The sequence below is a fragment of the Colias eurytheme genome, chromosome 20, assembly GCF_061535395.1.
Source record: "Colias eurytheme isolate Ceu_HAF_F1 chromosome 20, ilColEury1 Martin Lab GWU primary, whole genome shotgun sequence".
In the NCBI taxonomy this organism is placed as follows: domain Eukaryota; kingdom Metazoa; phylum Arthropoda; class Insecta; order Lepidoptera; family Pieridae; genus Colias; species Colias eurytheme.
In genome coordinates, this window is record NC_142999.1 from 72,885 (window position 1) to 91,591 (window position 18,707).

The 18,707-nt window shown below is 33.1% G+C and overlaps 1 protein-coding gene across 1 annotated transcript in view; it reads left to right on the forward strand.

Moving 5' to 3' along the window:
* The window catches only part of Dys (Dystrophin), a 442,182-nt gene continuing 423,475 nt past the window's right edge, over positions 1-18,707 (forward strand). Inside the window, exons 1-2 of the mRNA XM_090113773.1 lie at positions 1-227; positions 15,715-15,776. Of these exons, the coding sequence (XP_089969899.1) occupies positions 116-227; positions 15,715-15,776 (174 nt within the window). The 5' untranslated portion in view covers positions 1-115. The remainder of the gene's footprint in view (positions 228-15,714; positions 15,777-18,707) is intronic.

Sequence of the window (18,707 nt, forward strand, 5' to 3'; positions counted from 1 at the left end):
GTCCCAGCGGGAAGCCCTGTTCGTGTATTGTGCCATCTAGTGTGTACAGAAGATACTCAGTGTGTAGTGAAAGTTAAAGGTCGCAAACAATGGTAGTACGCGATACTACCGCAAGATGGCACTCCCTTCACCACTTGGTCAACGGAAACTAACTTGGATTGTAGAAATTGGAGAAGTTCCTCCATACAGAAGTGGGCCATATGAGAAACACCTTAATTACAGCAAAAGTGAGTACCTATATAAGACCTTTTGATAAAATAAATTTCAAACAACGATGACTTGTTCAACAACAAGCTTACTGTAATTTAAATAAATTGAATTAATGTAAATTAACTTAATGCTAGGTAGTATCTGTGTCTTCGTAATGATTTTGAAATATAGATGTTCTACCTTCCTATGTCTGAAGGAATCTTTAAAGTTAGGTAACACATTTTATAGTACCCAATTAACTTTGTTTTTTTTATCATTAACGCTAAGGACGGAAGAAGACAATACTTAGTAAAATCAATATTTTTAACCAAGTAAAACGTTTGAACGCCGCGCCGCGGGTCGTTTCGAGCTTCCACTTGAATAGATGACGTTTGTAATGTTATCTGTGGATAAATTGCGCCTGTAGCGCCACTGACGGTGACGGCTGCGGGCCGCGGGTTTCGTGAATCGTGTGTCATCTAAAATCTTGTTTCGACTTTTCGAGTTGTTTGTAGTTTCGTTTCGCTGCTGTCTGCGGCTCGTCCATCCGCATTTTTCTGTTTTTCGTGTATTTAATCGAACAAAAGTTCAGAAAAGTGTTTTTAAAACTAGTGAAAGTGTCTAGCTCTCGCATGAAAAAGTTTTCATCGAGTGAAGTGTGACAGAAAAAGTTTTAACAAAGTTTTTAACTTGGGAGTGGCGGTGTGTGTTTGTCATGTCTCAGAAAGTTTGGATTATAACTGAAAGTTGATCGGAATTATAAGAAGAGATCGCTGGTGATTATGGAGTTGAATAGTAGCGTCGGTGAGTAAAATACGAGGGCGTAATAGCCTGAATTGGGTGGCCTCGGTGGTTATAAACATTACTTGAAGTAGACCTTGAAGTTATCGTAAGATTCAAGTAATCAAGTTGTGATGCAATTAGGTAACGCGAAGTGATGTCTACTTCTTTTTTACAGATTTTTAGGTGATTCTAGCCGGATGTTATCTTATCTTTTGCTATGTACACAGACGTGATAAAGTTTAAAAGCAAACTTCTCGTAAATATTACGGATTATCCATTAGGTATGAGATAACACCGCATACTTTCACCGAAAAATATATTTAGATGAGTTTGTAGGAGCTTACTTAATCAATTACTTATTACTTATTCTTATTTAGGTAAATAATTAAGATATTGATACAATATACCTAAGTTGTCTATGTCTATAGTAAAGTAAACAAACAAATAACAAGTAGGTATAAAGGTATGTGGTTAAAAAAATATATTTAAGTAATAAAAATTAAAAAACTTTACTTTACTCATTATTAAATTTTGATCCTCAGTGATACTATAGGAAGGATCCTACTTGGACCTAAATGTACTAGATTTTTATGAATTATTTATTTGTTGCTATTTATAGCAAATATATCAACATCTTGAAGTTTTCTATTTTAAAGATAAAAATATTAATGTATACTGTAAGTACAATGTTCATATTATGTTTGAGCTCAATATTTAAAATTTGAATAAATGTTTCTTACTTTTTAATTAAAATGTTTTTAAATTTATCAATTAATCCATCAGTCCTCGGAATCACAGACACAATAGAAAATCTATTGTGTCGCGCCCCGATCGGGCCTTACGGTGGTCAATGGGTTAATTAACACATACAAAAAGTAGTAATATATTATAATTATAAATTATATGACAATGAATTGCTTTTGTATAGGTGACATTGATATTATATTAAAAATAAAATTATACTATCGTACTTACATTTTAATGAAAAGGTATCATGAAACAAAATCTGATTAAATATGTAAATTTAAAACATACAATATTTATTATTGTTTAAAATCCTTTTATGGACTCTAATCACAAGCTTTGAGTGAAAACAAACATCAAATTATTAAGGCACCATTTGAAATCCTTACTAATATTTTCAAGTACGTATTAGCTAGCGACCCGTCTCTGCTTCACACAGGTGCAATGCTGATAGTAACTTTACCACACTATATTATGCAAGTACCATACCTATAAATAATGATATGAATTGTTTAATAATTATAGGGTAATTGCGCTGGTTTGCCGTCCAGTTTCGGTTTTCGTCCATTTGACTGACCTGCTACAATCACGTGCGTAAAACTTGAATACAAACCTACCTTCCCGCGCAAGTTTGCACTTTTTACGGTCCTTAATGTGTAAGCAACAGTACTATCAACATCAAAATTTGATTTGACAAGAAGAGAGTTCAAAAAATTAACGTAAAAGTGGCCGCTTCCCATCCGTGCCTTGCAGATGTCATCGCGCGAGAGAAAAATTTGCCGGCGAGAAAAGTTCATGGTAAGTTAAATCACTGTTTTAGCTAGTTAACGTAATGTTTTTGGTACGTATGTTTAGTTATAAGCGTATTAAACGCAATTAGAAGTGTTTATCGTACTTTTTTTATAATACTCTTCGAAAAATTAAGTGGACGGATACTAGGTTACCAAATTCTCAAAATATTTGGTTTTCGTCCAAGTGGACGAAAACTCAAACAGCTACGTGAATATTTGTTAGGTTCTTTTTACTGTATCGGACCTTTAAAATACTGAATAGTTTCTCCCGAAGTGATCTTTATTGCTATTAGTTTAGATTTTTTGGTTTCCGTCCACTGCTTTGTCAGTGCTGCCAAAATAAAAAAATATTTAAAGAAGTGGACGAAAACTAAATTTAGCTTTAAACGTTTTAGTTTTCGTCCATGAATGAGTATTGGAGTGGACAAAAATTAAAAATGACTATTCTTTTGCAGTACTTTTCGTCTTTTTTACGTATTGAAAAGTTTTCTATTCAGTATCTTCCTTATAAATAATTGGTGATGGCCAGAGTGTTGTAGGTACCTAATATTGTCATTCATTCAGTCATGTATCATTCTCCTTATGTGAAGTAGAGTCAATTATTCGTGGCATAAATGGGGGTAGGTCAGACATAATACACTGTATTTTTCTTGGTTATCATTCACTTGAGTATCATCTTTTATTCTAGGTCTGTTTTGCCAATGCAATATTTTTTTATTCTACTTACTCAACGTATCCTAAGAAAGATCTTATTGTTTTTAGATGGCCTCGAAGGAGTCTAAGAAAGCTAGAAAAAAAAACGCTACATACACTGAAGAATCTTTAATAAAGGCATCAGTAAGACAATAATGCATCATAGTTCAGTAAGGTATAGTATAGTTTATTTTAGTAGCTAAAACGTATTATTATGGCTGTGTTTAATATAGTACGTTTCATTTGATAAACAAAGTATTAGAATGAATATTTCTGTTTTTTGATGTAATTTCTCAGTCCTATAATTATTACTTTATTCATTTACATTGCAAGTAACGCATGCCTTTCTTTATTACGAATGATTAATCAGTCATCACTAACGCATATAAAGACTGCCAAGTGCTACATAGATCTCAGTGTTGACTAGTTATATTGATTATTATTAGTAAAACTAAACCTGTAAGGTAGTGAGAAATTGTTATGTTGATTAAATAAAAGTATATATTTACCTGTAATTGGTTTTTAACTTAATAGTTGACCTACCCTCCTTTTTCTACACGGTGGTCGAAAACTAGCTTACACTAGGACGAAAACCAGTTTTTTTGGACGAAAACTAGCATTTACCCTACTTTTGCACAAAATAATTTAAATAAAAAGATACGTCAAAATGATTTATTTTCACTTAATATTATCTTAAAGAAGACTATATAAGGACTAAATAAAAATATTATATGTTTAAGGAAGGGTGCTCCAAAATATTTATTTCGCATCACAAAGTTGGCAACTCCCATAACTGGACGAAAACCAGCGCAATGACCCTACTTAGAGACAAACAGAATACAAATTTTCTAATGTGGTATGTACATACTTAGAGTCAAACAGTCTGATAGGGGAAAACAGCTTTGTTTTCTTTTTAATATTTAATTGTGTTTGATTTAGATATTTTGTTATTTTTAGCTAACTGTGTAGCTAAACTAAATATGCAACATAAGTAACAGCTTCAATAATATTTAGTCATCCAATCGAACAGCTAAGCAAATAACTTTGATCTATAATGTTGGGCTAATTTGGATGTTGATTATGAGTCTTGCCTTAAAATCTTAATTCAGGGTAATGTTGAAGTGTGGCTCGTAAAACAATCAAAATATACCTAATCAATCTTATGTTCTGCGTTTATTCTATGAACCATTATTTCAGCATTAACACACATCATTTCTCACACAATCAATCGAGAAAATATGAATTCACATCCACTTTTTAAATTTCATGAACATATATATTTTAAATTTTAATGTTGGTAATGTGGCTGATCGTAAATGAATTATCTGTGTTGATAACATGCAACACTTGCTACGTATAAATGTGTTACGCACTAATTGGCGCAAAGAAAGCTGCATGAAATCTTAGACGCTCTCGTATTTCAGTGGATCGATCCCGGCGGATTTTGATAACGTCATCTGTTTCAAGTTTCCGAGACGACTTCTGCAGATAGCAGCCAAGCTTTGAGTGTTTCGGCGAAAATATGAATACGAAGGTTTTGAAAGTCATATGGCGATCGTCATAAATGAAAACCTATATATATGGGAATACTACGTATATTATATATATACGTAAAAAAATTGTAAAAATGCATACTAATGATGAATGCTGTGAACTTGTGACTTGTAGTCTATGTGTGCGAAACAATTATATAGATGATGTCATGACACTAATTTCTATTGGTTTACGAGCGCGCACGCACATTCCTAATTTAGCTCTAACGCCAATTGTCTCGTAAAATAAAATTTAATCATTTAAAATATTCGAGTAATATCTCTGGGAAATGTTTATAATATAATCTCTGAAAACAAGCCTTTATGACATTTGACCTAAGAACATTAATAAATTATTATCACAATATACCGATACATACAGTAAGGAAACTTCATACAAAATGTTCGAAATGGCTCCCCCCCCATCAAGCGTGTTTACAAGGGTATTGAGGGGGTTCAATAGTAGCGGGTGACACATCCACAGATTTTGAATATAGTATGGAAAAAAGTTTAAAGTGATGTCAATTCACATTAAATAAATATCGATTGTTTCAGTGTGTAGCCCTTTCAATAAATATATTTGTAAATACCATATCTGACTACAAGTTAAAAAGAGACTATTTTTTAATTTCTATAGATATGGCAGTATGAGTTTTATATTATGTTGACATATTTTCTATCAAAATGATAGCTACAAATAGTACCTATTGGGAGTCCAGTCTGTTTAAAGATCGCATCTATTTTTTACGGAATCTAGAAGAGCACGAAAATATAAAAAAGGAAACCTTAAAAAAATCTTGTTTAAATTTATGTGCATAATTACGTAAATATTAGGGAAGAAAAAGATAGATATTATAATTATTGTATTTTTATCGATACGTGGCGTGTCCACTTTGTCAAGCACTAAGCCTGTCAAACTATTTTCCTTTTCTTCCTAAAACAAAAAGGTAGAGGTTCTATGCTTGTATAATAATAATTTTATTGTCGAGCCAATTTAATAGGCAACATTTGACGTCTATCAATTTTATCTTCATAGGGTGGTAACCTGCTTAAAAACATCGATTAAAGTGAATTAATCGATACGGACTTGAAACATTTGTCAATCGAACTTGAAACACATGTCAATAATTTATGATGATTTTTATTCCCAAGTAATCAATGCATTCGATTCTAGATGTCAGATTTCGATTTTTAGAGTAACGTCTCTGGTATTTAAAAAGAAAAAAGGTTTATTGACACAAAATTGTAGCAACGTCAGTTCTTTAAATCAGAAATTGTTTATTATGTTTAGAATGGTTTATCAGTAAAATCAAATCCTAAAATTACTTGTATCGGTCATTATTATTATAAATATGTTATCGTAATTGAAAAAAGTTAAGCAAATGTGCAGTTCTAACAAAACGAAATATCATATTATTCTATGTCGTCGTTACTAGGTTACGTTGTTGAATTTTGTCGAACTGTCAAATGTTGCCTATTAAAATGGCTCTACTATAATTTATTTTTGCATATTTTGTGTTTTTTAATTTAATTTAATTTATCGTTTTAAAAATAATTTAGTAGGTATACCTACATACAAGTATTGTAAATTCTGGTTTAAAATAATTATTGAATATATGTATAATACAAATATCAAGCATTATAAATAATTTAGGTACATTAAATAGCCTTCGGCGTCCATAACAAAACTAGATTTCGAAATATAGCACTGATAAAAACGTATTTACTTTTACAAGCTGTATTAATTCGGATTGTTTCTTCTTGTAAATTCATATTTAGGCTACACCATTTTTGTATTTTAACGGGTTTTAATCTCCAAATTACCACAAAATCAACTGTGAAAAAAAGCAAACAGAAATATACAGGCCGAATTGATAACCTTCTCCTTTATTTTTCAAGTCGGTTAAATATCAAAAAGTAACAGCCCTATAGCTATACGTCATAATTTCATGGGGGGGGGGGGGGCATAGAAATCTAAATAACAAGACACTAGAAGTCGTAAGCGTGCGTGACCTTGTCGCCACTCAGGTGATATTCACATCACCAGTGCATTCGTCACTGTTCAGTTGCTCTGGAGACGTATGAGTGTATACATGGTGTGTTTCAGCAATTCCCATTGCGGAAATTCTTCCACAAGTTGTAATTATACTTATAAAGGAATAATATTTCATCTGAAAATATTTTTTTTTAGAAATAATGCCGTTTTTCCTTAAAATTATAGAATATTTACAAGTATTACGAGTGTCACCATAGTAATCGAAATAACAATGAATGACACAGTCGACCATTCTTATTATCACGTTTGTTCGTAATGGAGCAAAAAGTCTCATATACTTAGGGATGTTATTCTAAAATAAACCGTAAATTCGTGCGTTAGGATACATATTCAAAAGCTTAATTTAATAGATAAGTTAGTTTTCACTAAAATCAAGCTGTCCAATAAAAGGCATAGTTTACTTGTGTGTACTGTTTAGCTTTCGGTTTGAATGTGTTGATTTTGGCGACAGCGGTTTTCATACGCATTATGACATTATAGCACTTCTATGTGTCTTGTTATTTAGATTTCTATGGGGGGGGCTTAGTTTCCTAACTGTATGTACGTAGTATATATCTGTCAACTGTGTTATAATCCTACTATTATCAAAACTATTATCCTACTAATATTATAAACTTGAAAGTTTGTGAGGATGGATGGATGGATGTTTGTTATTCTATCCCGGAAATCCCACAGGAACGGGAACTATGCGGGTTTTCCTTTGAAAACGCGGGCGAAGCCGTGGGCAGAAATCTAGTTCTTATATAAAATTAAATTATGTATTAAGTTATTTCATTAGTTTTTTTAAGAAAGTTCCCTTTATTAATAAAATTTAGTTAATTGTTATTTTCCTTATCCACATTTATCTACACATCACATGAAATAGTCTAGAGGTCAAGGAGGTTCAAATTACTTATTCTAAAATAAAGTAGGTACCTAAATTATCTAATTTAACAATACGGTATGATTATGAAGCAATTTACAGCTATGCGACGATGTTGAAGTCTGAAAATTACTTCTCATGTTTCGTTGTTAAACTTGAGAAAATTCAATTTTGAGGATAATAATTTTATGTATCAATTTCTACTTTCAAGGAACTTGTTTAAGTAAATAGCCACATAAGCGTAATTGTAATTAATGCAAAACTTTGAGGGTGTTTACTGTTTACATTTCTAAAAAAAAATAGTTATAATAAATTGATTGTAATAATGTTTATTATGTACTTGTGAGTTGTGTGTGTTGAAATAAATGATTTCTTTCTTTCTTTCTTCTTTCTTTGATTGGTTTTAGGACTAGCAATAGGCAATAGAGACAGGTGTTAATGTGGTTGTCGCGGGAAATAGCTACTATTTACGTAAATAACAACAAAGGCCCTCATGCGTTCGCGATATTCAAAGGTATACCGCCCGCACCGGTTGCTTAGCAGCCGTCATTATTTATAAAGGCGACTTCATAATTGTATAGCCTCTACGTTTTATTCGATAATACTTAATTTATTTTCGTATCGATCATGGTGTAGACTGTAGACCCTATAACATGGACGAAAATACTAGAATTTTCTGTTTGATTTATTATTAAAAAGTTTATGCCATTGTGAACATCTGCGGCTGCTTACATGTGGGCTGCATTTGTCGCTAACGAAAATGGAAAGTTATTTCCAAATATGTAGATGCTTGTCCAAATACCCCCCCTCCCCCCCTTACGTGAGCGATGTGTGCAGTGTGAGTGTCGCCTAATGGTACGCTTCCTCTACAATGACAATTAGCGCCTGTTTTAGCTAGGGGATGCATTGAGGAGAGAATAACGTATTGTTTGACACCATTTTTGTATTTTCTTATATATAATTTGACGGTAACTAGGCGATGATGTGCTGAGTTAAATAACTGCGGCCGTACAGGAGATTTCATGCATTCCATAAAATAATTGAGTTCTCATAACATTTGATGGGAAGTTACATGATCCGTTCGTAAGTTACCGCAGAAGTTTCTCATGTATGTTCTGTCTACCAATTATTTTGGTGAGCCACCAAAGTTAAATTCATGAACAAGACCAATTTTGTTTATGTGGGAAATATTCTTCATACTTAATATCTAACTAACTACTTACTGAAATTTACATTCTTTACTTACGTACAAACAATTTCGCCACCGTTTATCGTTTGTAGTGAGAAGTGTTATCGATTAGATTCACTCAACAAAGATAATGTGAGAGTTAAAGATTAAACAAAGATTGGCCTAATTTTTAATATCAACTCTCTTTTAGTACAGTTTTCTAACTCCTACGCATTGTGTCTACAAAAACACTGTTTTGAATTTAGGCAACGTTGCGGTTGCGTAGTTTGTTGATTGTTTTTCTGGTGGTGGGTTAGACAAAGTTAAATGTTCAATTCAGTCTTAGTGTTAGGACGAACTCCAATTATTATTGCAGTAGTGAGTAGGTATGACATGGTCGGTGATAATAAAATTGCGAACACTGCAAAAGATAACTACTTACGTTATTACGGAGATGAATGAGAGCTGTAATACGTATTCAATATTTTTGAAAAGCCTAATATTACCTTCATACAATAAAATAATTACCATAATCTTCGGCATAAACCGAAGCATTAACTTATTTTAGAGACTTCTGAATATTTTGATAGCTCTACATTCTACCCGCAAAAATTACCTACGTTGCTTGAAAGGAAACCCTTTGAGGAGAAATCAGCGCAGCCAATAAAACAGATAATGTATAATAGAGTGACAAATGGGAGGCTCGGTAACGCGGACGCGCGCATAAGGAAACTTGATGTGGCCAGCGCGTGTCCACATTACATCGATTGTCAACGTTTAACGAGCGAGAGCATCTATATTTTCCTTGCCTATAAAATAACAGTTATAGTAAATATTGCAGCTTGCTTCTATTCAACTTAGTATATGTTACATACATTTTGATTAGGTAACTTTTATTCCAATTTAATAGCGTAAAATAAGACGTGCTATTTATGGTATGTCTATAAGATAACCGTATCTAAAACAGTAAAACTATGTAAAATTACGTCATGTACGATATCATTTATCTATGTAGTCTATTCACTATTCTGTACCCAATCATTCAGATCCTATCAGCTGTTTTGTGTGATAGTTTTCCTCACAATTTTTCATCAATTGAAATATATTAGAAGGTTCTCAATCTTGACACCGCTGTCGACAAATATGGCTAAGTATAATATTATTTTAAATGAGGTTAGAGCCTTACCTCATAACCTACAAATAAGCGTTACATCAGCTCGTCATTAGCATCAAGCTTATACTCATGGGATCAGACCTTATTCCAAATGGTAGTGCGTATTGCTTAGGCTGATCATTTTGTCACCCACTTTTGAAAATAGCCTGCCTTTATTGATTTATAAATAATAGGAATAGTTAATTTTGTATTGCTATACTTCTATAGCGGCGGAGAAAGCTATGTTCACAAATCAATGTTACGATATGTTAGGCTTGCTTTTATTTTGGCCCTTCTGTAACTATCGAACTATATAGACTCGATATCGATTCAGTATTTAAATACTGAGTATGCCTTACTGTAAGGCAATGAAGCGACATTGAAGTTGATCAATGTTTGCAGTGTCTATAATAATCTATACCAAGCAAAAAAAATATAATTGCATATTATCTACTGGAGATTGAGCAGACACACATTAAATAGTTTTCATTCAAAAACCACCACTGTCGTGCATAACATGATCAATAGTAAATGTACCGAGGCTGAAAGCATTGTGCCAAGGATAGTGGACGGTGCTCTGCGAACGTTTTGTGTAATGACGGCGGTAATGATGTGTTGAATCGTTGCAATTATTGGACTACTCACGATTGTATGAAAATGCTCTAAAAACGAGATACTTTACACGTAGTAACAAAGTACTTTAAATCTGTGACTTTACATAGTTAATACGGTCTAGATAACAATTTGAAATGCGTAAAGGAGTGTTCAGAGGCCGAAAGAGTTATGTTTGGATTTACAAACTCCAAATCAAATTCATATGACATACTATCCTAATACCACACGTCATACAAATAACAAATGTAGAGTTATTTTGAATAGCGATCGGACTATAAAATATAAGCTTTCACAAATAGAATTAGATGTAACCATTAGCACCAAAGCGACAAATGATTCATCGTCACATGGTGGCTGGTGCACCGATACTGGGTCATGCAGCAATTAAGTTCAATAAGGGAGCATAGCGGCAACTTTCATGCGAGAGAAAATTACAAAAAATCTCGCGTCTGAGAAAGCTCCGCTATACATTTTTGTGTACGAATGTGAAATTGAGATTATGTACCTGTAACTGCGGTGAAAAAAGGCTACGAATTTTTATTAGAAAGCACTGAAATCATCAAATATCAATTTATGTACTTAGTTTGATAGATGATCTCTACATGTTGTTGTATTTGTGTTATAAAAATTGTTATAGTTTATATATAATTATTTAATTATATATTAATACGTGAAGCAAAAACTTTGCGCCCTATGAAACAAGGTAACTATCTGGTTATGAAGTTAGTGTCAGAGCGTGACTGGAGGATGCTAATGATATTTTAACGTGGCTAGGAAATTATCTCAAATGGTCATTTATTCCTCGTTATAATATTTATCTTGTAATCTACCTTACCTGTTTTTTATTGGATTGAAAGTCAGCAGTTAGCAGCTTTTATAATGTTAAAAATCATGATAAATGTGGATTAATAATAGTGATTCGAGGGTAAAATTTAGTTTTAAAGTTTAAACTCCTATTTCCAAAAAATCTCTAAACATTCAAAACTACATGTATAGTGTTCTATTGTGTTTATAAAGAAAAACTGGGCCGTTTATAGCATAAATAGGATGTGAGATTTTGTAGCTGAATGATAAAGGCATAAAGTCCCTAACAATTAGAGGAACTGCACGTCTATTAGCATAGCCCATTACGAGATACGGAAGGAGCATGTCAGCGTGTCGTAACTCGTAAGTGTGGCGGGGGCGCGTGCGCGCGCGCCTCGCTGATGAGCTCCGCGCGACAGCCGGCAGCCGGCAGCCCACCCAACATTGTAGAGTGGTCGATGAACCAACCTACTGTTCGCCCATTACTCTACTCCTGTGCTCGACGAATAACATAAAATACGAAATCGAAAGATGTAAAATTAATCTCGTTTGCACTGAAATAAAACATTAATGGCTGGCAAGAAAGTTTAGTAGATAGTAGAAAGCTCAAATTCATTTACAATAAGCTAATTTTACTCTCATAAAAAAAAACCTTTACGTTCTTTTGTTTATTCAAATTAAGTAATTTCGTAAGTAGCCAGTAATCAGAAGCTTTTGCTCGTGTTTTCTTTCAAAGAGCTTTGAAATGTAGCAGATCAATGTAGTGTTATCAGGGGGTTTTCCATTCAGTAAATGAATATGTTGTATGTTATATTTCGCGTGATTGATTCTTCAACCAATCAATAAAATTATATTATGTTCATTTATTTATATATTTATGTATTATTATGACAAATAAAGGCACGAAAGGCACATTATATAACGGAGTTTGTATGATGCATCCTGCAATTATGGTTACGGGTGTTGGCAGCTATCGACATTGCATTTGACGTGCTCGTGCGCCACCAACGGGTCGAGTTAACGAGCTGCCTCCATTTATAATTTATATTTGTCTAATAACAATATGTTTGATGATTTCTTGCTTTGTCTGCTTGTGCTTTCCCTGAGCTGCTAGCTAAACATAATGTGTAATTGATCAATGAAATGCGAGCTTTGCGTTAACTAATCAATAAAACAACTGAAACAGAGTAGTTAGGAATAGCTAACACAGCTACACATAAACCCAGAAAATATATTTAACTCTGCATTTTGGACAGTCGAGTAAACGACACATAACAATGCATCCAACGTTAATTTTATGGCATAATTTGTAACGCTTTAATGTGACGCCGAGCAGGCGCACAGCGTCGTTTGTCAAGCACGTGTCATAACATACCCTTCCGGCTGCACTAGCACCGCCGCGTGTTCTGACACCAGGGTCAATGGAACGGGGACCATTCATGTGCCATAGTGATGTTCCAAATATGTAGAGGGATAATGTGATTTCTGCCGTCTACATTAATTGATTAGGACCTATGTGAAGTTGGCAACTAACTGAATAAAAATTTTTGATTAGGCTGTAATATCTGCGTGGCTTTGTTGGCTTTTAATTTTTTATATTCAGTGCAAATGAGTGTAAGCGATGTGCACAACCCATGAATCAAAGAAAGAGGCTTTTTGAAGGTGTTGCCGTCTTTAAATATTATTTTAATACTTTATTCAATATTCATACGGAATCTATAGCTAGTTAATTGGTTGCTCCGGTGTAACATGCTAGAGGAATTAACCACTAGACACGTTTTCGCATGTATAACACAAAATATATGGTTTATGAGTCATTTGTACGACTATGATATAACTAATGATAATATTCTTATCTAAATGTGTACATATGCACTATGCGCTCTGTTACAAAATTTAATATCTGATATACTAATAACTAGTAACTAGTAACTATTGTTAAGAGTCTCTATATTAGAGCCAGAAGCAATAAAATGTTAAATACATTCAGGAAAAAATGAACAGTTAGTTAGAGATAAACTACGATAACATGGCGCGCCCCTCCAAATTACTGTTTCAATGTGTGTAGTGACATCCTTACGAAGGAGTTTGTATGTAACTAGTTGTACGTATTCGTCTTTAGTACTTTACGTCCAGATTTGTTGCTGTTGGTCAACTAATCATAAGTTGCCGAGCGCCCAAGACAACGCACGTGTCGTTTAGAATGCGTCAGTGCAGCGCCATTACTAATAATAATGAGCGATTAGAGCGTGACTAGTCGAGCAACAAATCCGTGGATTTGTTTTTGTTTGACGGCCGTCTCATTACGCACACATGCGTTGTGAATCTTGGTGGTGCATTGTAAATACTTTCACAAATACTTTCAAACGTTTTGAATTTTGGAGGGGCGCGCCATGTTATCGTAGTTTATCTCTAAATATGTATATTTATTTAGTCTTATTATTTTTTCTCATATTTTTAATTGAATAGACAAGGAATATAAATTTTACGCTAATGAATTAATAATATAATCTAATGTAGAGCCTGTTATAAGTAGTATACTATAATTTTACTCTACCAATTCCTTGCTGACAAAACTTTAAGATGTAGGTAGTTAATATTGAAGCAATGCAATAGCAATAAATATTATCACACACATGATCCTCGAATTTGGGTGATAATTTACAAAAAACTACCTTCGCACATGACGTGCTTAGCGGCAACTTGGTTACTATAGATGAAACAAGACACTTGACGTAATGATATGTTATGCACAACATATTATTTGTATTTTTTTCAAGTTTTTATTTTCCTTTTGCAATATGTATTCGAATACTACTCATACCCAATATCAAATTAATGTCACAAAAAACTGTAATAAAAATGTGAAATTCCACCTATTTTATAGCTGTTACAAAAGGTTCAACTGTAAACGAAGTCAATTTGCAAAGGTGAAACTAAAATGAGCGTAATTAACTTTGACCTTCACATTTTGAATCTTATACTAAAAGACATTTTTTACATCTCTGTTGTTGCATTACTCAGTGTTTACAAAAATGTAAGTCAGGGTGGGGTATCCCAAAATGTCACGTGTTGCGTCTTACATCAAGACGATAGCGCGAGAAACGTCATGCTTCAGAAGATCCTTTGGGAATGTATCAAAATGACAAAGTCTAAGTCTAATTGCTTGCTTTTGTACACGTAAATAAAGTTTAAATGCAAAACGAGCAAAGTCACAGAAAGGTGCTAGTTCTTCATATGTCTTCTCAAGGTCGAATTTGGCAAGGGAGGTGCGGCGAGCATTAAACTGCTGGAGCGTGTACGGATGGTCCTGTGGAACAAAATATGTTAGTAGTTAGTACATTGTAAGAAGTGATAGTGATCACAATTCACAAGACAGTGCTTATCTTATTAGTGATTAGAGATAATTGGCGTATAGTTTAAAGAATTTCGTAAATGTTATTAATTTGTTACATTTTATGTGTGATGAAAAATTTTGGTACTATATCAAACAAATCATTTAATGGAGTAACTATTTCAATTTGCTGAAATGTATTCAATGTTCCCTCTACGTAATGAAAGAGCAGTGTTTTTCATTACATGAAGATATACACTTCTTAATAAATAATTCAAAAAGAAAAGCTATTCAACATACATATAACGAAATGTAGGACTCAGTCGACTGGCACTAAACAAAAGTATATTCTTATCATTATCACGGTATAGCTAATGAGCACCATAGACTGGCAGTCACAACTCACTCATCGCTAAATACTTCTAAAACACTATTGTCTATAAAAACGCAATAATACCTATCGCTTGTGAATAAATAATTATTAAGTATTACAATAATAGTGGTTAGATCCAATACCGGATTGCGTCTCAATGAGGTGTTCGAAATGAATAAGTGATAACTGATAAGATAATGCTGACGCTGCTGAAAACGGTCGAGGCGTTTGTCGGTGCTCCTTGTGAATGTATGTATGGTTAGACGTCTGAAATTGTAGTATAGAGCAGGATGAGTGTAGGAACTCGGAAATATTGGCAGATGTAATTGTGTGTTTTCTCTAGATTTATGTTTCAAACCGACTTCAAAAAGGGACGAAGTTATTCAATACGATCGTTTGTATATTTTTGAGCAGGAATCAAGCATATTTATTAAATCGATTAAATACAATAAGAATTTTTCATTGCATTATAGTCATCAATTAAAAAATGTCTTTGGTTATATTATCAACACCGAGAGCAATTCTCTGGGTTTTATGAAATGTAGTTAGAGAAGTTTTCATGAACTTATTAATTGATTGAAATGTTTTGTTAACATAACATTTTTTATCTATTTCAGATGAAAGAGAAGACGTGCAAAAGAAAACTTTCGCGAAATGGATCAATTCACAACTAGCCAAGGTGAGTGACGCAGTTTCTCCAACATACAACTAGTTTTATGTTTCATCTACTGTCATTTAATTATATACATTTTAAAATTTGTATAATACCAAAAAGTTTGTTGGCGGCAAAGTTTGGGATTCATTGAAAATAATAGTTAATTTAATAAAAAGTACAGCAGTTTAGTTACACTTGTTGTCAGACAATCGGACAATAGATTTTCTTTTCGGTTTTTATATAAAATTTCAGTTCAGCTAAATAAAAACTGAATATAAAGTGGCTATTGAATATAGCTGGTAAAATCTCACAGTCTTTTTATTTGACTTTGACTTGATCATTTAACGCCTCATAAATCTCATTTATCTGGGACACCCCGAAACGGAATGTTTAATAAGCAACAAATGAAAACAGATCTAGAAGTAATTAATGGAGTAGAGATAATCGTATCAGCTGAGAGTCGGAACGGCTCCGGTGAGTTATCGGCTAATTGAACTGCAACACAAAATGTTTACTGTTATCGCCTTTATTATAAACTGTTTTACATGCGTCTCAAATCCGTTCTGTTTCACTCGCTATGCGCCCGATTTGACAGCGAAACAGAAACATATAACTTAAACTCTATGTTCAAACTTTAATGCACCCGCAATATGCCAGGAATGTTTCGCTTGAGGAATTTCAATACTATTAAATATGCAAGATAACAACTATCTTGATGACTTTGCGAAATCAAAATGTATATTCGTATTTATTTGTTCTGCGAGGTTTTTGTTAGAAACCTTTAGAAGCGTCGCAATTGGTTATACTTGCTGCAATTACTTAATTGAATTAATAAAAGTTTATTTCCAAGAACAAACATAAAAAAATCTGTATGTACTTAATAATAATCATATGTAAATAATGGCGCATACAGAAGAATATAAAGGAGCGGCAAATTGTCTTGTCAATGATTGAGTTGCATTGATTTAAATATCCATCAATGACCAATGATATCTGATACTAATTCCAGCTGATTTATCTCCACGCTCGCGACGTATAACGGCATTTAGATCTCTACTGCGCTAGATTAAGGATCAAATTCCCCCGTTAATGACTGTTGCTTACGATGCTGTGACAGGCCATTGACCTTCGTTAATGAGAGGAGTATTTTAATTGGTGCTTAAGGGCTTGGTCTAGTAGTGCAAACAAATGCATCCTGTCATCCTATATGTAAATAATACAAATGTACTAAGGGAAAGTTGCTCCACTTAATTTTTAAAAATTAAATCATTCGTATGCATAATTTAATATTCGTAATAAGTACCAAAAATGACAATTTGAAACAATTTTCGTGAAAATTACACCGGGTGATTTTTTTTTATCAGTACACAAAATTTGCGAATACTTTCTATTGATATCTTCAACTTCATGTTTATATAACTGATCAACTTTTACAAAGAAATTTGGACGAAACATAAAAAAAATAAGCTTTCCATACAAAATGCATAACTCTATACATTTTTTTCGACCTAAGTTTCTTAGTGAAAGTTGTTCAGTTTAACTAATAAAACGGATAAACAAATTTTGTATATAATCAAAAAAATGTAATGTTTGTGTTAAAAAATTATTAAATAGAAAAATACGCAAATGAAAACAAAAGATATTTATTTCTGACTAGCTTCCGCCCGCGACTCCGTCCGCGCGGATGTCAGTCTTCGCGTCTTCTACAGATTTATTATATTATGTATAATATATAGATTTATATTAATAAACCTAATAAATCTTTTGCTAGCATTCTGATGCTTTATCGGTTGCACTGGATTTATCTCTTTTTTTTCAATCGCTTGAATGATATCATCCTTGGGTCCTTGGGTCCTTGATGGACATCGAATGCTGAAGTCTCGAATGAATCAATTCTGACAGTAGGCAATTTATGTAAAATCTTGATAATGGTCCATCATTTTATTTTGCCTAAACGTTACATACTTTTTTATATATTCTATTTTTAACGAATGATTCACTCCAGTCCAAACAGCAAATAAGCAGACTTCTGCTTCTGCAACGTTTAGTTGTCCCTGAATTTGGAAAAAATAGTCATGATTCTTATCTATGACAAAAGTGTTATTTTTTGCATTGTATTTCAAATATTAAATTTTTTTTTAACCGCATCTTCCGCATTCATGTCTTTTGCCGGAATTAGACATTTAACTTCTACTAGTCCCATTTTCCCTTTTTGATATGGGAGTGTATAAAGTAAATTTTTTAGATATTTCTCGTTATACTTTTAAAAAGTTATTATTGTCATTTTGCTCATTAGGTAAAGTAATTTCGATATCAGTTTTAAGTTTTTTGATACCTGCAATAATAACGTCATAATCGCCTGCACATACTTATCGATTACACCCTGTATACAATCCACCATCCACATTCATCATGTTTTCCTGTCCTCCTCTCCTTTACGCTGTTCACCGATACATTTTAAATGAGTAAATCTGCTACCACTGAAGGATGTATCATTGTGATCAGCAAATTTTCACCACTGTTGTCGATTATTTGTTTTTCATTTTTAATCAACAATTGGGAATCATCAGTTTTGTTTTTTGCAGATTGGTGATGTACCCTAACAATACGTCGAAAAGGGAAAGCATCAACGAATTATCGTTTTCGTCCTCTTTTTTTATTCTTCGCATCTCTGTTACTTCTGTTTGTTTAGTTCTCAACACCCACTGAATTTTCTATGTTATTGTGATCTTCCATTACATCTGAGTTTTGATGATGTGATGATAATCCATTCGTTTTAATATTGGTACTTAGAGTTGGTAGACTAAACTAGAAATGGCGGACTAAATTTGTCAGCGCGTCTGTAAGATCAGAATATAAAACCAACATCCTGTATTTAAGTTACAAAATTAATAATCAAACAAAATGCCGCTACGTTGAAAATGACTAGAAGAAAAAATTAAAACACCTCGGATC